This window comes from Poromitra crassiceps, assembly GCF_964638095.1.
Source record: "Poromitra crassiceps genome assembly, chromosome: 1".
Lineage (NCBI taxonomy): Eukaryota > Metazoa > Chordata > Actinopteri > Beryciformes > Melamphaidae > Poromitra > Poromitra crassiceps.
Genome location: NC_139623.1, coordinates 18,737,301 through 18,759,024, shown reverse-complemented (window position 1 = coordinate 18,759,024; position 21,724 = coordinate 18,737,301). Strand labels below are relative to the sequence as shown.

Here is a 21,724-nt window from a genome sequence, read left to right as displayed (position 1 = left end):
CTCATCTCCTCAATTTTCTCTCCACTAAAGTTTTCAGCATGGGCAACAATGCATACGGCCAGTGTGGAAGGCAGATAGTGGAAGATGAAGTCTACAGGTATGTCTCAATGCACACTGCACACCAAATGTTACCATTTTAGACTAGGGAAGCACGATATTGGATTTTTTAAACGATATCCGATATGCTGATATTTCCCAACTCTTTTGGCCGATTACCGATATATGTGTGCATTTTCCACCTAATTTCAGAGGACATCAAGTTTCTCCTGTAGTGGAATTAACACATTTTTATGCCTACTCTTCTCGTGATGGCCCACTGGCAGATGCAAACATAAATACAATGCTTTTGCTTACTCAATTTCCACTCGGGGATCAATAAAGTTATTCTGAATCGAAAATGTTCACATTCACTGGGCAAAATAAGAAAACTACTTATACTTATATACTTATATTTTTATGTAATATTTTCTTTCAAACAAAACTGTAAGATTCATTAACTCATTGAGTGCCAGCCACTTTTGGAGAACGGACGCTCCCAGTGCCAGAGTTTTCAGAGCGTTTTCAGTGATTTCTCGAGGCCCACAGAATATTGTGTGATATTACTATGTAAACACCGAACACGCAAAAAGAACAAGGAGACTCTATTGTATCATCAGCAAAAAAAAGTTTATTGATACCATTTTCCGTTCTTTAGTTATGAGCCGGAGAAGATAGGTTGTTTTCAGCGTTTTCAGGCATTTCAAATTATAAGCTGAGATATTCAGCCTTTTGTGAAATGCAGCATTTCAAGCACATTCACTGACTCTAGATACGGTAATATTTTCTGATGTAGTGATGTGGTGTAGTTGTGTCCTGCCCTGCGTGCCCCACCCCCCCTCCCCCCCCTCAGCTGAAAACTCCTCCCCACACTAGTAACACACAGCCTCGCACCAAGCGTCTCTAGGAAGCCTGGGAAGCGCCGCCTCCCAGGCAGCGCAACATGGAGAAGCCACACGCGGACTGCAGTGAAAGGTTTGGCTTTTCAGTGTCGCGCTGCTGCTTTTCTAGCGGCTAATCATGTGGAGAAACTATGCTGACAGACAGACAGAGGCAGAAGGACTCAGTTGTGTGCGCGGATTGACTGTGTTCGCACGCACCGTCAGTTGCAGCCAGAACAATCTACATGGCTCTAGACTGCAGCATGAGCGGGTTCTCTTTCATCAAGGCTATTTCAGGCTGTGTATTCCCTGACATTTCTGTAATCTGGAGAGCACTGTCGCCACCTAAGGGTTCTGTAAAATAGGTAATAGACCTCCAATAGCTACTATAGTTGTACAGGAGCTGCGGAAGGCTTTGATCGACGTCCCACCGTCAAAAAACGCATTGGACGTCGAAGGACGTCCGTGGCACTCTACGTCACTATTTAATTGGACGTCGAAGGACGTCCATGGCATTCAATGAGTTAAACATGTTTGGATGATGCTCTCCCTGGGTTAGGGTACAATTTTATCGGCCTGTCATATCAGCAAAAATGTTTTTTGGGCCAATGCTGATATTTCATTTTAAAGCCTTTATCAGCCGATACCGATGACGTGCCGATATCATCATGCATCCCTATTTTACACTAATGTCATAGTCAGCGGGTGTGTGTTTTCATGTCATGTTGAACAGTTAGTGTTAAATCACCATGGAGGGTTTATTTTGTCTCAAAAAAAGTTTTTTCTGAGTCGCTACTTTGGTTAAATGCTCCAGCTTAAGTACTGGAATTAAACAATTTCATCGCAATGATTTCTCATCCAGGACCAGGTCTTTGTGGTGATCACATACAGGTGCTCTTTGGATACTTAAGGTGTACTGTACTTATTCCATTTCGTTAAGGGCTCATACATGGGTGGAGTATGGTCTCAGTAAACTGTAAAATGCAAGTCTCTTAAAAAATTATCCAAGGCACACTGTATGATTTGTGCAAAATTAAAATGCCTTTATTTTACATGGTAATATCTATCTATATTTATAAAAGGGAGCAAGTGGGCACTGATGATCATCAGTCTGGGGCGGCTGTGGCTCAGGAGGTAGAGCGCGTCGTCCACCAACCAGAAAGTCAGTGGTTCGATCCCCGGCTCCACCAGTCCACATGTCGAAGTGTCCTTGGGCAAGACACTGAACCCCAAATTGCTCCCGATGGCTGTGCCAGCACCCTGCGTGGCAGCTGGCTGCCTTCGGTGTGTGAATGGGTGAATGTAGGCACATTGTAAAGCTCTTTAGATAAAAGCGCTATATAAATGCAGGCCATTTACCATTTATTTACCATAGACATTGTGACATCATTGTGATGTCATCAGTGAATGATGTAATCAGTGATGCAAAGTTGGGCAAATGTGCGCTGCGCATGCCAATAGAGCAGACGAGGCCACGCAGCAGCCCACCTGCCGTCGAGTGAGGCCTAGCGAGCCAGCGCAGCGAGCGAGCCTAGGAATCGTGCCTAGTATCTATCTATCTATCTATCTATCTATCTATCTATCTATCTATCTATCTATCTATCTATCTATCTATCTATCTATCTGGCAATGTGGACTTTCAGGGGGTGTAAAGAGCACCCCTGCGGGTGACCTGACGGAGCCAGATTTCAGTGATGATGTCATCAGTCTGAGGCTATATAAGTGATGGGAGTATAATTAGGTAGAATCGGGGAGGAACCAGACGGAGACGATGGCTTCCGCCAGAGGGGGAGAGAGACTGAGGGAGAGAGAGGAGAGGGAGAGAGACTGAGGGAGAGAGAGAGGGAGACATTGCACCCGGCCCCCCGCCAATAGGGCAGGCGAGGCCACGCAGCAGCCGAACTGCGTACGAGCTGCAGGGCCAAGGATTTGCACACATGAGTACCTACAGTCATCTCTGGCCCCGGGAAACTACAAATTGCACTCATAACATGCTAGGGACCAAAAAAAAGTCATTTTCCCATGAAGAACCATTATAAACTGCAAAAAAGTGCTATTTTTGGGGCCCCAGACACTTTTTTTAATGACTTCCTCCAGACTTTTTGGACTTAAGGCTTCAAAATTTTTGTTTTTAGTATTTTTCAGCAGCTTGCAACATTTTCTCGTTTTACAGGCAATTTTGCTTGCTAAAAAAAATAAAAATAAATGCAGGTACAGAGATAAAACTGGTCATTCTCACCTCACTCTCTCTTCATACAACATGGAGGTTCCAACCTTCGAAGTTTGAGAACCACTGCCATAGTAAACACACACACACACACACACACACACACACACACACACACACACACACACACACACACATCCCAACAAATTTGAAAACTTGAGCTGATTTTGATATAGTCAAGTTCAAAGCCCCATCCTGATGTGTCCTGATCATGCACATGCACATACACAGAGGCCCATACACACCTACGTGAGCTCATTCACTGAATAAAAACAATGCGAGAGGTCACAGTGACCTTGACCTTTGACCACCAAAATCGAATCAGTTCATGCTTGAGTCCAAGTCGATGTTTGAGGCAAATTTGATGAAATTCCATCAAGGCATTCCTGAGATATCGCGTTAACAAGCTTAAAAATAGTTGGAATAGCGTGATCCTCCCACGTGCTATGTCCTACCGGTGAAACTTCTCCTGTCAGGTAAAAAGAAGCGGCTGGCTACTGCCCATGTCTCGGAGGAAGCATGGAGCCAGTTTCGGCTCTCCCCAGATCGGCAGAGGGTGGAGCAGCAACCAGAATAAATAAATTAAAATTAGCACTAATGTGGGGATAAAAATGGGATAAAAAAATCAAGGAGAAAAAAAAGAAGCTTGAAAATGGCGTTCGAGAGGTCACAGTGACCTTGACCTTTGACCACCAAAATCTAATCAGTTCATCCTTGAGTCCAAGTCGATGTTTGAGGGAAATTTGATGAAATTCCGTCAAGGCTTTCCTGAGAAATCGCGTTAACAAGCTTGAAAATGGCATTCGAGAGGTCACAGTGACCTTGACCTTTGACCACCAACATCTACTCAGTTCATCATTGAGTCCAAGTCGATGTTTGAGGCAAATTTGATGAAATTCCACCAAGGCATTCCTGAGATATCGCGTTAACAAGCTTGAAAATGGCATTCGAGAGGTCACAGTGACCTTGACCTTTGACCTTTGACCACCAAAATCTAATCAGATCATCCTTGAGTCTAAGTGGATGTTTAAGGCAAATTTGATGAAATTCCGTCAAGGCGTTCCTCAGATATCGCGTTAACGAACATCGGACGGACGTACGGACAACCCGGATCCATAATGCCTCCGTCCTGCCTATCGCTGGCGGAGGCATAAAAAACTTGGAAGGGGTAAGATACCCTTTTCACAGGGCCATTTTGTGTTGAAAAGGCAGGGTAAACAGCTGCAAGCAATTTAGCAAAAAGAAAAAGGAAAAATATTGTTCTACCCTTTAGAGTTGTTAAGGCCAAAAATGTTCACTTACTTGCCCAGAAAGGACTCACTTAAGTGACTAAAAAAATGGTCAATTAGATGGTCTAACACTTTTAGAGTGCTTTTATTTTATTTTATTGACACTGCATCAAAAATAAAAGTGGATCAAACTCAATGTTGGTGGCAATCTTTTACATATACCCCAGTGTTATTCCCACCCAAAAACATTCCTTTTTTTTTTTTTTTGTGGGAAATTGTGGAAAGCTCAAACAAACAGAAAGCATTTTTTTTTATAATCAAGACAAACTGGCTTATAAAGGGTTAAAATTCTGAAAATGAATAAACATTTGGGTATGTATGATGTTGTCTGAAGGTGTAAGGTTTGGCACACACACACACACACACACACACACACACACACACACACACACACACACTTCACCAGTTTATGGTTAACATAATAAGTGACCAAAAATGGTCACTTATTAAGTCAACCAGGGATAGGTGAAGTATTTATTCATCATGTTATTAATAGAGGTTTCTTGGTGTGCTGTTCTTCCACTGAGAAATCAACCAGACAATCCTGTACTCTGAAGAGATCTGTAGGTTCATTCTCATGTTAACTTCAGCTGGGAAAATTGGTCTTATATTTCATTCTAACTGGAATGGAAAGGTCTTGAAAAGTCTTAAAAATGTGACACAACTTACAGAAACCCTTGAGTACTACTTAGTGGGGAAAAATAGGTTTTGACCTCTCCTGGCGAGACTGGTGTCCTTGAGGGTTGAATTGATTATTTTTGTCTTCCATTCAAATAGTGGCAGTCACATCATTCACAAGATAGACGGCTTCAGCAGCAGGGTCACCCAGGTGAGTCTGAGGAGTGATGACACGGTCTGAGTGATTCATGGTTGATCAAATCTGCTGCATCCTGAAATATGTAAGAGGCTCTGTGGTAAGTCACATTGCCCCCTTATACCTAGCATTAATATGCACTTGTATCCAGAGCGTGTCTAGGTATGTTTTACTGCATATATCACTTCCTCTCCTAATATTTACGTAATTTAAAATTGTTAGTAAACAGATCTTGCTTTTTTTGTACATATGCACCTACATTTGATGTGTTTTTGCTCCTTTATAAAATTTGATCTAGTCACATCAAGGACGCATCTTAATGCCAGGCGGACAGGTGGTCAATTTGACAGCAAATTACATTACTTTCCTCTAGGTGGCGTGTGGCCAAGACCACAGCCTTTTCCTCACTGAGACAGGCAAGGTGTATGCATGCGGATGGGGCGCCGATGGACAGACAGGTCAGTGCTTGACAGAACTTGAAGAATTGGTCAATGGCTCAGTATATGTAGACAGTTTCATGTTTGACCTTTATCTTTAATGTTGTTGACGCATTACACAATGATTATCTCAATTAAAAGAATGATTTGGCCATTGCAAATTTGACAATATGCATTGTGGAGTTGTGGAAAAAAATATGTTCTTGATATCTGCTGTGGTCTAATATCTAACAAATGACATTCACAGTCTTTTCTCGTTTGCATCGATTGAACACTAGAGAGCGCAAGACTAGCATGTTTTATTTTGAGTCCTCACACTTCTGGTTAGTCCAGCTGACCTCACTGCTGTTTAGAGAAGTAGGAGACAAGATGGAGTAAGGTTTGAAAGTGTGACCGCTCAGTCATGTTTTCAGTCTGCCGCAAGGCAGAAATGTGAGTTTCCAAGTAAGAAAGAAAACAGCAACAAGACAACACAAAGACTGCTTAACTATTGTAAGACAGCCTTGCCTTACACTCTGCACCATGTACCACCACATCACAATGAAAAATTAAATTTGCGTTTGAGTCTTAAATAATATTTCAGACTCAAACGCAAATTAATTTTTTTGAGAAAATGGAGCTGTTTCTTCCTGAGGAATTTCTCTGGATGTGCAGATTTACTGGAATTGCAAAGGTCTTAAAGTTTTAAATTCAATTTACAGGAACCTGTAGTCACCCTGGTGTTAGTTTGTTTTTGTTGTCCGTCAGAATTAAAAAGGGATTTTCTTCATTCAGATTTTACTCACCATCAGGGCTGGACTGGGACCAAAAAAGCTACCTGCCATGTGTCAGAAAGGCCCACAATTTCGAATCGGCCCAATTTTTCGAGCTCGCGCTCGCTTCGCTCGCTCTCACATGGGTTGGGGATTTACTTATAAAGCCACATGTTATGACCCGGTCTAGGGGTTTTAGGTGTAATGATGTTGCAGCATTGAATAAACGTGCCCAGTGAGAACTCAACGGTTACTTATTAAATAGACATAAGTACAGTGCTGTTGTTGAGGCTATAATAAAGGACTGTATGATACTATAACTTGCTGGTTCTGATTGGATTTAAACTTCGCTCCAGGTGTGTCTGTTAAAACACGGAAGCAGACAACTTATCTTCTTTCAAGACTTTTACTTGACTGAGCAATGGTCAGACATGGGCGTGGTTTACATGTGTATGTGGTTCTGTAAAGAAATAAAATATATATATACATTATTATAATTACAGTAATACACTAGTCCACCACAAAGCCTATAGCATCAGTTATACATATATCCATCTATGCATACATACACACAGTATATACACTATATACTGACATAAACTATTGTATGTTCACTACATACATAGCCAGCATATCAGCCTCCATATCAACATACAGTACATGTACATATATCGTGGAAATAACAATCACTAATAATTACTATTACTTGCCTAAGCTTGATACAATAAAACTATTTAAATGTGCACCAAACCACAAACCACTATGAATTATACAATACTAATGCAGGGCAAACATCTATTTCTAATATAATTTTAGTCATAGCATAGTCTCAACAATGCACCCGACAGGCACGGAGTATGACATTCCATCAATTATTCAATTAACAGCCACATGTACTAGAAGCGGAATCCATCACGCATGACGCATCCTTCTAGGGTAACCAAATCTCCAACATGAATATAAACTTATGCTTTACATTAACTGCAATTAACTGATAACTTAAACAGTGACATGACTTACAGCCAGGTCTCAGGGACGCACGCACACAGTACTAACTGAGATCAGTCTCTGAACCGCGGACATGAACCATGCTCCTCACTCGCTTTCTTCTCTCTGTCCGCTCGCACTTCACCTCTCCAGCGCGTGCCCGCTACAGCACGAGTCCGTTCCAATCCCCAGCGCGTACCTGATCTGCATCCTCAGCAAACGGCGCTGATAGACGGCCTTTTGAACAAGTACTAAACATAACACTGATTTTTTTTAAAGTGCAGACATTTCAGTCGCACACTGTGCGTCTCAGCAGCGCAGCATGTCAGCATGTGTGTGCGCTGCTCTCAGCAGGGTGTGTGCATTGTGCACCCGCCTATACAGAGACACATAGCCTATTACTATCTTGCACATTGTGGAGTTAGAGGGAGCACCAACAACATCTTTGAACAACACGTCTGTTAGCAGAGTGGGTTAATGCAGCAGTTCTCGCGTGCACTCCCAGAGCAGCAGCAAGACGGAGGAAATAAATATAACACGAGGAACAGTTTCTCTTTCTCTCTCTGTGGTCAGAGACACACACAGACATACATACGTTTTCCGTGCATGTCATTGGCTGTCACCACCTGTGTTGCCTTCAGGTAACATCCTAAATTACAATGCTATACATTAGCATTGGTTAGAGGGCCACTCCAGAGACCAGAATCATTCATTATTGACGCCTGAATGGGCCGCTACCGGCCCAATCAAATACATAATACATACATTTTCACAACCTGACAGGCCCATTTCGCAACGGCCCGCCGGCCATTGCACCGGTAAGAATACACTGCAGTCCAGCCGTGCTCACCATTAGCTAAATAAAGCTTTAGATCACAATAGATTTTCTGAACTGATTCAGCGCTAGCTTTAAGTACTTTTAAGGGGTAATCTCTCTCCTGTGGCTACCATCGTCATTTCAAACATGTTTGATTTTTACAACCTCACGCAGGACATGTTCGTTGTGTGTTGCAGTAATGTGCCGGACATGTTCGTTGTCTGTTGCAGTAATTCAACAGTTTGGTTTTCATCTGATAGGGGATTGTATGGTGTTGGACCTCAACTAGTGTTTGCATCTTGCCCGGTATCGTGGTCACAAAATTGCACTAGTTGTACCACCACCTAGGGGTTTCAAAAATAATCGATTATAAGATGAATCGCGATGCAGACGTGCACGATTCTGCATCGATTCACAAATGTCAAAAAACGATGATTATTATTATGATAATTATTATTATTATTATTATTTTCTTATCGAATAAAATATAATGGAAGTACATGCAGCTGTTTATTTGGATTATAATGCAATGCAATCCATATGCACTTTTATTTTAAAAGTAGCCACATAGTAGGGCATTCACGACTAGTAGATTTTACTAGTCGACTAGTCGTACCTAAAGGTAGTCGACTAGTCGTTTTAGCAATTTTTTATTTATTTTTTAATGTTCAAGAAAGAACATGAGGGATTTACACGACATACATGGACTATCATATCCCATATCCCATATCCCCCACAAAGAACATCAAAACACAACACAACAAAACAAGAAAACTGCATAAGATACACAATAATCCAAGAACAAACAAGACTATTGGACAAACAACCAAACAAAAACAATGCATTCAGATCCTATCCTGATAAGCCTAATGACACTGGGGTAAAAAGTTCTTAAAGTCAAACTCTGTATGTGGCTGCCATATTTTGGGGATGTCTAAGAATCTGCCTTTGCTCTTGTAGTAAATGTTATCCAATGTATGGTAGCTTGAGAGTTCATTCCCCCAGTGAACTACAGCTGGGGGATTGGATGCTTTCCAATTTAAAGCTATGCATTTCCTAGCTGCCAACAGGGCAAGATCTATGTATTTACTTTGAATGCATTGTTTTTGTTTGGTTGTTTGTCCAATAGTCTTGTTTGTTCTTGGATTATTGTGTATCTTATGCAGTTTTCTTGTTTTGTTTTGTTGTGTTTTGATGTTCTTTGTGGGGGATATGGGATATGGGATATGATAGTCCATGTAAATACCTCATGTTCTTTCTTAACTCATTGAGTGCCAGCCACTTTTGGAAAACGGATGCTCCCAGTGCCAGCCCTTTCAGAGCGTTTTCAGTGATTTCTCGAGGCCCACAGAATATTGTGTGATATTACTATGTAAACACCGAACACGCACAAAGAACGATGAGACTCTATTGTATCATCAGCAAAAAAAAGTTTATTGATATCATTTTCCGTTCTTTAGTTATCAGCCAGAGAAGATAGGTTGTTTTCACCAAAAACAGACGTTTCAAATTAGAAGCTGAGATAATGAGCCTTTTGTGAAATGAAGCATTTCAAGCACATCACTGACTCTGAAGCTAATATTTTCTGATGTAGTGATATGGTGTAGTTGTGTGGTGCCCTGCGTGCCCCACCCCCTCAACTGCAAACTCCTCCTCCGTGGGAGTGTCTCTGGTGGCTCTGCTCGAATCTCTGCTACCTGCGTCAGGCGACGAATCTCTGCATGGAGCTGGGATAAACTCATCCCCACACCAACACACAGCTTGCATGCCAGAGCTGGGAGAAACTCACCCCCACACCAACACACAGCCTAACACGCACCCAGCGTCTATTTTCGGAGCGCTCCGTTTTTGTGCGCCGGCTCCCAGCGCGACACCGAAAAGCCAAACCGGACTGCTGAGAATGGTTTGGCCCTTCGGCGTCGGGTGCTGCTTTTCTGGCGGCTAATCGTGTGGAGAAACTATGCAGCAGAGACAGAGGGGCTCAGTTGTGGGAGCGGATTGGCTGCTGTTCGCAGCTAACGTTAGCTCCAGCCAGAGCAATCTATACGGCTCTGGCTCCAGCATCGGTTTCCGTTTCATCACGGGGCTTCTTCTGCTGTTTTTCCTCACCTTTCTCTAATCTGGAGAGCACTGTCGCCACCTAATGGGTCCGTAAAATAGCTTGTACACCTTCAACATCCACCATATTTGTACAGGAGATGCATCAGGCTTTGATCCACGTCCCACCGTCAAAAAACGCAATTGACGTCTTTAGACGTCATTGGCACTCTACGTTACTATTTGAATTGACGTCTTTAGACGTCATTGGCACTCAATGAGTTAAAGATTTTTTTTTTTTTTTTTTTTTCTAAAATGACTAGTCGACTACTAAGCACAGTGTCGACTAGTGGTTTTACTAGTCGACTAGTCTGTGAATGCCCTACCACACAGTGAGAAAACAAAGTGAGAAAAGATAAATCATGTATTGGGGAAAAAAGTGATGCATCGATTGAAGGTGCATTGATGCAATCTGTTCACATTTTAGTTATACATAAAATAAATTGTTACAGTTTTGTCTCTTCCAGGTCTGGGACACCACAGCGTCACCTCCAGGCCGGTAGAAGTGGGAGGGGAGCTGGCCGGGGTAGAGGTGCAGCAGATCAGCACCTATGGAGACTGCAGCCTGGCTGTATCTAGAGATGGACAGCTCTATGGCTGGGGAAACTCTGAATACCTACAGCTGGCCTCAGTCACCGAGGCTACACAGGTAAGTGAAGTATAGTTGAGCATAACTATCAAAAAGCGGCAATATAATTTATCTGTGGTAGTTGAAGCTGTTGAAAGTGTGTCTACCGGATGCCAGCCCTTCTCCCATACAAATCTGGCAAATGTTGCCCTTATCAGCGGTTTAGCCTATACCTATACCACATCCCTTCAATACATCTTAATGGGTTTTTGGGGCGTAGGGTTCACACTGCTTTTGATTGCTGGAGCACAGGGTGTAATACTGCCAGGTAGTGCAGCGGTAGATTCTGCAAACTAGCTGTTTTGTATGTGCTGAGAGAAAGATAAACAGCGGTAATGACATGCTGGACAAAATGTAACATGCTTTATTAGTTCTCCTTCTCTTGTTTTTTTTCTTCTGTAAAGTGAAGAGAAGAAAAAATAAGAGAGAAAGCACAGTGAAACAGAAACAGAAAGAGCAGACGGGGTGGGGCGGGCATATACGTGATTGGCCACCACGTCGGGTTTCGTTTCTCCAAAAGTTGAGTTTGTTTTTCAACCTCTCCACCGGAGGGCTGCTCCGGTTTTTTGTGGAGCCCCCTGTGATGCCCACCCCCACAACACTGCCACACTAAACCCCATTAAAAATAAATCGAGCGCAGTGGGGTGGCAATCCAGCGAGCTGGAGCCAATGTGAATCCACCCTTAGCTGTGACTTTTTGACCATTAGTGGCTAGTCACAGTCACACAGCCATATTCATGATGCTGCTGTAATTGCGACTCAAGACAAGCGTGTCATCGGTTAAAGACACTCCTTCAAGTGGGTAGCCAGTTATAATGGAAATGCAATCCCAGCCACACTGTGTCTCGCTGTGCCAGGCCAGGACATTTGTATGTAAAAAGGTATTGGACTTGAATATGTTTCAAGCCTGCATAGTCAGTCACTGAGGTGTCTTCATTGCGGTCACATAATTGAAATGAGCCCTTAACCAATGGCAACAGTGTGTGTGAATATCTCTGCAGATGTTCAGTGAGCTCTGGTTTATTTTCCCTCTTCCAGATCAACTCTCCTCAGCGTCTTCCTTTCAAAGGTTGTGGAAAGCTGGTTCAGGCGGCCTGCGGAGGCACACAGGTGGCCGTTCTCAATGGTTAGTTCAGTCAAATGGCACGGTGTGAAAATCCACCCCAAAACACAATTCATGTCGTCCCTATAAATACAGGAAGGCAATATTTGATTTGTGAGCGTGAATAAGTCTAACAAAGCAACATATGCAGAGGTCAAGACACAGTTGATTCAGAAACCTTGGGGCTACTCCATTGACACAGGATGAGAATAAGAACACAGTGGCAGCATGAAGGGTAATTTCATAGGAATAAATACATTTTCTGTCATACTTGATAGCACTACAGTGCAAGGTTTTACATAGAACATCAACAAAGCACTCAAAACAGTTACCACGTGATTGCCATACAATAAAATAAAAGATAGGAAGAGTAGCTATTACTGTAGCGGTCAGTTTTATTGTTGGACTTTCACCATCTTCGCTGCCAAAAGATCAAGGACCACAATGGAAATAAGTCTGACTTTATTGTGCCATCCTTGTCAATTTTTTAAAGCTATGATGTATTTTGTATTATTGCCTTTTCTATTTGCCCGAATAAAATAAAATAAACAATTACAATAAAAACCCGACAAGGGAAACGAGCAACAATTAATGAATAGAAGAGACAAATAAGATTATGCAATAAAACCACAATACAAAAAACAGAGCTAAAACCTAGGTAAAAGGAATGGAGATACAGTAAGGAATAAAACTAACAAGGCCCTTGTATAAAAGTGAGTCTTGAGAAGTGATTTAAAAGATGACACTGATTTTGCTCGCCTAAGATGCTCAGGCAAGGAGTTCCACAGCTGAGGGGCTCGGACCTCAAAGGCCCGATCAGCTTTGGTAATAAGACGGCTAGGAGGAACGACTAGAAGATCAGGCTGCCTGAAGATCAGGCTGCATTGTGGCTTATAGGAACCAGCATTATCCAAAATGTAGCTAGGAGCCTGGCCCTGTAAGGAGGCCTTAAACATTACCAGCAAAATCTAAAAATCAATTCTAAAACTTAACTCACGGGCAACCACTGGAGAGAAGCAAAGATCGGCGACACATGTTCCTGTCTCCTAGAATTAGTCAAGAGCCTGGCAGCAGCGTTTTGAATTAATTGGAGACAGCAGATTGTCTTCTAACTCAGCCCTGAATGCAGAGAAATGCAGTCGTCCAAATGAGATAAAATAAAAGAATGAATTACTTTTTCAAGGTCGGCAGTGGATAAAAAGTAACTTAACTTTGGCAATGGCCCTGAGCTGGAGGAAGCATGACTGGACAAGATTAGACACTTGGCTGTCAAATGCAAGTTTGGAATCAAATATAATGGCCACATTTCTGGCAGTGTTCTTGATATTAGAAGACAGACCATGGAGAGTTGAGTGCATGGGACTGGTCAAGCCGGGGGGGTGGATCTCGGATTTGGAATTGTTAAGCTGGAGGAAGTTCCGTGACATCCAGCATATAAAATATGTCTTTAGTTTCAAGTTAAAACTTAAGGTTTAGTTTTAAAGAAAGAAAAGAAGTAGCAACGGTCACAAGAGTAAACATACCTTGGTGGATTTGTGTCCTTTTGTTGTACCATGTCTTTAGAAATGTCAGTGTAAACAGCTTTTCCTCCTGTACTATTTCAGAAAAAGGAGAGGTGTTTGTATGGGGATATGGTATTCTCGGAAAAGGCCCTGACCTGTCTGAATCATCGACTCCGGAGATGATTCCCTCCATGTTATTCGGACGCTCGGAGTTCAACCCCTCCGTGGCCGTCCGTCGGATCAGGTGTGGCCTCAACCACTTTGCTGCAGTAACAGGTGAGAATGTTGTCTCAGGGCGTCTGCAGGTCCTGAAAACATCAATATCTTGAATTATCTAGACTCAAGGTGTAGAAGTGAGTGTCACTTTCTTTTAAACTTCCACCATTACAGCTTGTCATTTTTATTCAAGCCATCCATTTACCAGACTTTAACTAGAGTGGTGTTGTTCATTCATTGTATTTTCAAAATACACACGTATTTAGTTAGGTCTCATGGTTAACCAGGCCTGGTGTGAAAACATTGTGACTGTTGGGACATACTGTTCCCCTGACTTGGAATATCTCATGCTGCAGTGTAGGCCATTTTGGCCTCCACAGGAGTTCACGTCGGTAACATTAGCCGGCGTTTATATTCCCCCTCAGGCAAACACGGGGAACGTGCTCAAAGAAGTACATCGAGCGATCAGCGCGCAGGAAACCAAGCAGCCAGGAACCTCAGTGACTCAACGACTGGCGCCCCATAGCCCTCACGCCCATAGCCAGCAAGTACTTTGAAAAGCTGGTCATATCACAGATCCGCCCCATACTCCCCCCGGACCACGACCCGCTACAATTTGCATACCACCCCAACAGGAGCACAGCGGATGCAGTAGCACACATACTCCACACCGCCCTCTCTCACCTGGAGGGGAAGGACGCCTATGTGAGAATGCTGTTCGTGGACTACAGCTCAGCATTCAACACACATAGTACCATCCAGGCTGGTAAGCAAGCTCAGGGATCTGGGACTAAACACAGCAATGTGTGACTGGATCCTGGACTTTCTGACAGACCGCCGCCAGGTGGTGCAAGTGGGCAACCTCACCTCCTCCCCACTGACCATCAGCATAGGAGTGCCCCAGGGGTGTGTCTCAAGCCCCTTCTGGTACGACCTCTACACCCACGACTGCGTGGCGACTCAGACCTCGAACACCATCGTGAAGTTTGCAGACGACACAGCGGTCGTGGGGCTGATCTCCAGGAACGACGAGACGGCCTACAGAGAGGAGGTGGAGGCCCTGGAACAATGGTGCCAGGACAACCACCTCTCTCTAAACTTATCCAAGACCAAGGAGATCATTGTAGACTACAGGAGGAGGAGGGGGGGGGGGGGCACATACCCCCCAATCACCATCAATGGCACAGTGGTGGAAAGGGTGGACAGCTTCAAGTACCTGGGAGTCAACATCCACCAGGACCTGACATGGGCCAGCCACACCGCCACTGTTGTCAAAAAGGCCCAACAGCGACTACATGGACTCAGACGCCTGAAGAAATTTGGGCTAAGGCCAAAAATCCTCAGGGACTTCTACAGAGGCACCATTGAAAGCCTGCTGACGGGCTGCTTCACCACCTGGTACGGGAACTACGACCATGGACCGCAGGGCGCTAAGAAGAGTGAGGCGTGCGGCCCAGCACGTAACAGGATGTGAGCTGCCAGAACTGCAGGAACTGTACAACCAGCGGTGCCTCAGGAGGTCCCTGAAGATCAAGGACACAAACCACCCCCACAACAGCCTGTTCCCCCTGTTACCCTCAGGGAGGAGATACAGGGTCCCAAAGGCATGCACAAATCGCTTGCGAGACAGTTTCTTCCCGCAGGCCACGAGACTCCTTAACATGCACAAATAGCTGCTACGATTACGTACAATATGTTCAATTAGGTCTATGCTAGTTGCACCTGTGCAAACAGAATTAATGTGTGTGTAATAACAATAATATAACTAGGTTTAAATTATGTGAGAAAGAAAGAACTATGCTATTTGCACATATGTGCAGTGAATATGCCACTGCTTTGGTGTTTTTTTTTATTGCTTTACTGCCTTATTGTTGTTTCTCTTGTTTTTCCTGCACCTTATTCTGCACTATGTTGTAACAGAGTCTACAGCACAATCATTTCACACATGATACTTGTACTACAGAGTGACAATAAAAATCTTGAGTACAGAGACACTGTATCAAGCTTCATCAGAAAATGCACAGAGGACGTAGCCCCCACAATAAAAATACAAATCATGCCCAACCAAAAACCATGGATTAACAGTGATGTCCAGGCAGCCCTCCACGCACGGACCACTGCCTTCAACTCTGGATCACCGGAGGAATACAAACAGGCAAGCTACACCCTCAGAACAACAATAAAAAAAAACAAAGGGGGAATTCAGCAAGCAGCTGGAGTCCAAACTTGACTCCAACAATCCAAGACACCTTTGGAGAGGACACCACGCTGCGTCTGATTTCAAGGGGGAAAACAACACACCCAAAACACCTCACCCACCCTGCCGGACGAACTCAACGCCTTTTATGCAAGGTTCGACCCCTCCACACCCCCACCCTCCAATCCCCAGTGCCACCCCCACCGTCCCTTCCCCTGCCCCCCAACCCCCCCACCCAATCCTCAGCCACCCCCCCTACCCCCACCCACCAAACCCCCACCCCACCCGACCCACGGTGCCCAGCCGCAAGACCCCCCCTCTCCCCTCCCCCCACACCCCCAGACAATCTGAACTACCTTGCATCCTCACACCCCTCCCCCACCAACACTTCAGACCAGGACAGTCCTCTCATCATCACAGAGGATGATGTACGCCGGTCGTTCATGCGGATCAAACCCGGACGCGTCCTCAAGGTCTGCGCCCACCAGCTGGCGGGGGTATTCAGAGACATTTTCAACCAGTCACCCTCCCTCCGGAATGTCCCCTCCTGCTTCAAATCTCCACCATCATCCCCATTCCCAAACAGCAGAAGGTGACCAGCCTCAATGACTGGCGCCCCATAGCCCTCACACCCATAGCCAGCAAGTGCCTAGAGAAGCTGGTCATATCACACATCCGCCCCACACTCCCCCCCCTACCACGACCCCCTACAATTTGCATACCGCCCCAACAGGAGCACAGCAGAAGCCATCGCCCACGTGCTACACACCGCCCTCTCCCACCTGGAGGGGAGGGACACCTATGTGAAAATGCTGTTTGTGGACTACAGCTCAGCGTTCAACACCATAGTGCCCTCCAGGTTGGTCAGCAAGCTCAAGGATCTGGGCCTGAACACAGCACTGTGTGACTGGATCCAGGGCTTTCTGACAGACCGCCACCAGGTGGTGAAAGTGGACAACTGCACCTCCTCCCCACTGACCATCAGCATAGCAGCGCCGCAGGGCTGTCTCTCCAGCCCCTTCTGGTACGACCTCTACACCCACGACTGCGTGGCGACACAGACTTCAAACACCATCGTGAAGTTGAACAGTGGTGCCAGGACAACCACCTCTCCCTGAACGTCTCTAAGACCAAGGAGGTCATTGTGGATTACAGAAAGGGGAGGGAGACTCACCCCCCAATCACCATCAACAGCACAGTGGTGGAAAGGGTGGACAGCTTTAAGTACCTGAGACTGAGAGTCAACATCCACCAGGACCTGACGTGGGCCAGCCACACCACCACTGTCATCAAAAAGGCGCTGTACGGACTCAGACGACAAAATTAATTTGGCCTGAGGCCCAAAATCCTCAGGGACTCTTAAAGAGGCATCATTGAGAGCCTGCTGACCGGCTGCTTCACTACCTGGTACGGGAACTGTACCACCATGGACTGCAAGGCGCTGAGAAGGGTGAGGCGCGCAGCCCAGCATGTGACAGGATGTGAGCTGTCAAAACTGCAGGATCTGTACACTCAGCGGTGCCTCAGGAAGTCCCAGAAGATCATCAAGGATGCAACCCACCTGCACAACAGCCTAGCCCAGTGATACTTAACTGGCGGCCCGCGATGGAATTGCATTTTCTTTTTTTTTCTTTTTTTACAGTGCACCTGAACGCAACATGCAAGATACCCGCTGAATAAGGCCATGTTCAGGAGGCCAAATCTGGTTTGTGAACTTTAGTGACCTATTAATGACTTTATCCAGATTGGTTTTATGAGTCTGGACGCTCCAAGTCTGATTTGTGTCACTTGTCCCAAACCACATATGGAGGTAGTTTCCAATCTGCTTTCGACTGATGTGACTTGAGTGCGGACGCGCAGATCCACAGATCCACCAAATCTGATTTGAACGTCACTCGCAACTCGTCATCAAATGCTTCTGTGCAGGAAAACCACGTCACCAACGTACGTATTTACTGACGCCCACGTTGTTACCATAGCAACCCATGCAGATAGGCTGTTTAGGTCTGGCCACACAGATCCGAATTGAGAATCAGATTTGTGGCAGTGCGGACACACTCCCAAATCAGATTTGGGAAACCAATCAAGATAATGATGATTAATGTCTTTATCAGCAAATCGGATTTGCCTGTAATGTGAACATGGCCTAAGTGTCCAAATGTTCATGTCATTCTGGCCAATACTCCACTTCTGTTATAGCATTTCAGTCTGGAATATGGAATATCTTTCAATAATCTATGATTTAGCTGCTAAATTGTCAAATACCGCCGTCTGCTCGCTACCCAGGCACTTATGTATGTACTTAACCTAACTAACTATCCGGTGTGCACAACATTGTCAGACTAAACTCCGGCTGACACCCCAAAAACCTACAATCCGCTACAGAAAAATGTATATTGATTGTTTATTAACTGGCCCCTGGCCTTCTATCATTTCACGAAAGTGGCCCCCGGGCAAAGCAAGTTGAGTATCCCTGGCCTAGCCTGTTCTCCCTGCTACCCTCAGGGAGAAGATACAGGGTCCCAAAGGCACGCACAAACCGTCTGCGGAATAGTTTCTTTCTGCAGGCCACGAGACTCCTCAACAGATAACACACACACACACACACACACACACACACACACACACACACAAACACACAATAGTGCAATAAACCCATGTTATAGTCATTTGCACACTCTTAGACACTGTGAACACTTTCATCTTATTCTATTTAATACTGTATCACATCTACTTTATTACCTCTCATATTTAACTGTTGCCTTAATTGCCCTTCACATACACTGTTTACATTGTTGCCCTATTTAACATTGCCTTATTGTCTATTTGTTGTTTGCTGTGATTTTGTGCCCTATTTGTTGTTTGCTGTGATTTTGCACTATTTACCTCCTGCACCTTGTCTGTAACGGAGCCCACAGCATAAGAATTTCACACGTGCGTACTGGAGTAATGCGTACTACTCAATAAAAGTCTTGAATCTATTATTGATTGATAAGGATGATGGAGGGGTCGGTATTTTATTGAACACACACACCTGAGACATAGCTTTACCAGATAGTTATGAATACTGTTTGGTTGTTTATCTGATAAGACTTTTGCTGGTCTTAAAGATCATTCCCACGTGTACAAAAAAGGTCTTTAAAAGACTGTTGGAACTTGGGACTCATGTCAATGTTTGCCCATGTGGTTCCAGATCGAGGCGAGCTCTTCGTGTGGGGCAAGAATGTCAGAGGCTGTTTGGGCATCGGGAAGAGAGATGACCAGTACTTCCCATGGCGAGTAAGACAATGCTGATTTAATATTAGCCATGACATGACAACCAACAGCCGCACAGTAGACGAAGATGTACTGTTGTTGTTGTACTGTACACTCTTAAAAGTAAAATTTAAATATTGGGCTTACCTGGTAGAGCGCATACCGCTAAGGCTTAGTCCTTCTCATGGCCAGGGTTGAGTTCACACTGCCTCTGAATGCTGGAGTGCATTTGCTAACACCCGTGTCACTTACATTACATTACGTTTACATTACATTACGTCATTTGGCAGACGCTTTTATCCAAAGCGACTTACAATAACACATTTTTTGTCAGCAATAGAGCAATCAACTATGGAGCACAGTCTATGACAACTACAAATTCTGAAGGAACAGTGGTACGAGTTTAGTTTAGGATTTTTTTTTTTTTTTTTTAATAGAAAGAGAGAGAAAGAAGTTAGATCAAGAAAGGCCCAGATGGAGCCTGAAAAGGTGAGTCTTTAGTCTTTTCCGAAAGATCGGCAGTGATTCAGCAGTCCTGACCGAAGGTGGAAGCTCGTTCCTTACATCGAGCTCCTGGAGTTTAACAGAAAAAATAGATGATCCTGGACCTGCCCCCTTCCATGTGAAAGTACAGAAAGTGCACTCTTCACTAGGTCTTTTCTGTGCAATGTCTTCACTGACATGAATAGTCAGATTGGAGAAGAGAAAGTAAGAGTGTATGTTTCTTGTATGTTGTTTGAATAATCTTCCAGCCAAGAAAGCACACTTTGTATTCATGCAAATGTGTGCTTGTACATACTGATTCTAAGATGGCTCTTTTCTGTTCCTGGTCTTGTCAGGTGACCGTTCCAGGTCAAGTGGTGGATGTAGCGTGCGGTGTTGACCACATGGTGGCACTGGTCAAGTCCCTCCTGTGAGTGCTGCAACCTCCCCTCCCCCACCCCAACCGCCTCACCTCAGCAGTGGGCCGGGCCTGTGGATGTTTTGGCTCGCCCCGCCGGTGACCCCCGGGCACCTCAGGGAGTCCCGAAGCCAGCTGCTCTCCACAGGCGAAAGGACCCTCGTGTCCCTCCGGTGACGTCAAGCCAGTCTGCTCTTCGCTTCACCGGCATCTGTCATGAACACTTGTGTGGAGCTCGGATGGGCATTCAGGTCATATGGGAAAGACGTGATCTTCCTACTAGAAAGTGCTCTGATCAGGACTCAGACTACAGTCTTACGTACCGTGACATGTTCAATGTCATCACACCAAGTCTGCGAGGGCGAGAGACTGCAAGGCTATAAATAAGCCTCTGACCAGCTACCGTCTTAAGGACTACAATAATAAAATGCATTTTGCTTACCACTATGGCCTGTACTTCTACATATTTCTGTCTATATTTCATCATGTGGTTGAACATTATTCCTGGCCTACATGATTCAAGTAACATTTTAATAAAGTACACATTCATAATAAGTTATTGTTTTTGTTTTGTTGGGCAAGTAGAAAAACTGTCACGCTCGTATTGCAATGAATTGCGAAGTCTGCACCCCAAGCGGACACTCTGGAAGTCTGCTTGAGGATGGATTGTGGATTTGGACAACCCTCAGCACTCCCAGATTCCCGGGAACGCGCCTGCAAAGTCTGCAGATAGATAGATTTTTATTTCTGTGTCATGCACCATATTCATGGTGCCCAGCCCGTCTGGGCTTACAAGACACAAATCATTCAAGTTCAACAATACAAACAGGCTACAAAACGCTCAAACATAAACAGGACAAGACAGTTATATATTCAGATGAACAACTTCTCCATTCTGAGTTTCCAAGCCCTCCCAATAAACCTGGCCAAACTGAAGACTTCATCTCTGAATAACCATTCCAACTTCGCATCATCTCCTGACCAAAATAGTTCCGGTTTCTTATTTTGCATTAACTGAAATAGAGACAATCTTGGTTCCTCATATAATGTACAATGAAACAAAAAATGAAATTCATCTTCCACAACACCTAATTCACATACAGTACAAAGTCTCTCCTCCTCAGCAATACGGTACGATGGCGCAGTTGGTAGCGCTGTCGCCTCACAGTCAGAAGGTCCTGAGTTCGATTCTCGCCTGGGACACTGGGCGCTGTGGTTGTGTTCCCCCCCATATCTTCAGTGCCTACTGCCCAGGTGGGGTATCTCGTTGTAAGGGCCTTTCTCTCTGTGTGGAGTTTGCATGTTCTCCCCGTGCTCCCCCAGGGGGTTCCTCCGTATATACAGTAACCCCCACACTAAAAACATGCAGAAGATCAGATCGTCATCGTCATCCGACCAGTGACGACAACATCCGAAGTTGGTCCCCGGGCGCTGTACGAGAAAGCGACCACTGCTCCTGGCCTGCCCCCCGGAGGAAAGGACATGCCTGGATGGGTTAAATACAGAGGACACTTTTCACCGGCCACCGTCAGTCAGCATGTGTGTGTTGTGGCCGCATGCATGTATTGTGGTTGTGGTGTTCATGT

General features: G+C 44.7%; 1 protein-coding gene across 1 annotated transcript in view; it reads left to right on the top strand.

Annotated features, from left to right (window-relative positions):
* rcc1l (RCC1 like) overlaps positions 1 to 20,640 on the top strand; it is a 34,068-nt gene extending 13,428 nt beyond the window's left edge. Inside the window, exons 5-12 of the mRNA XM_083640417.1 lie at positions 31 to 97; positions 5,211 to 5,262; positions 5,621 to 5,705; positions 10,805 to 10,986; positions 12,004 to 12,091; positions 13,672 to 13,845; positions 19,176 to 19,261; positions 20,077 to 20,640. Coding sequence (XP_083496543.1) covers positions 31 to 97; positions 5,211 to 5,262; positions 5,621 to 5,705; positions 10,805 to 10,986; positions 12,004 to 12,091; positions 13,672 to 13,845; positions 19,176 to 19,261; positions 20,077 to 20,154 — 812 coding nt within the window. The 3' untranslated portion in view covers positions 20,155 to 20,640. The remainder of the gene's footprint in view (positions 1 to 30; positions 98 to 5,210; positions 5,263 to 5,620; positions 5,706 to 10,804; positions 10,987 to 12,003; positions 12,092 to 13,671; positions 13,846 to 19,175; positions 19,262 to 20,076) is intronic.
* Positions 20,641 to 21,724: the final 1,084 nt, after the last annotated feature.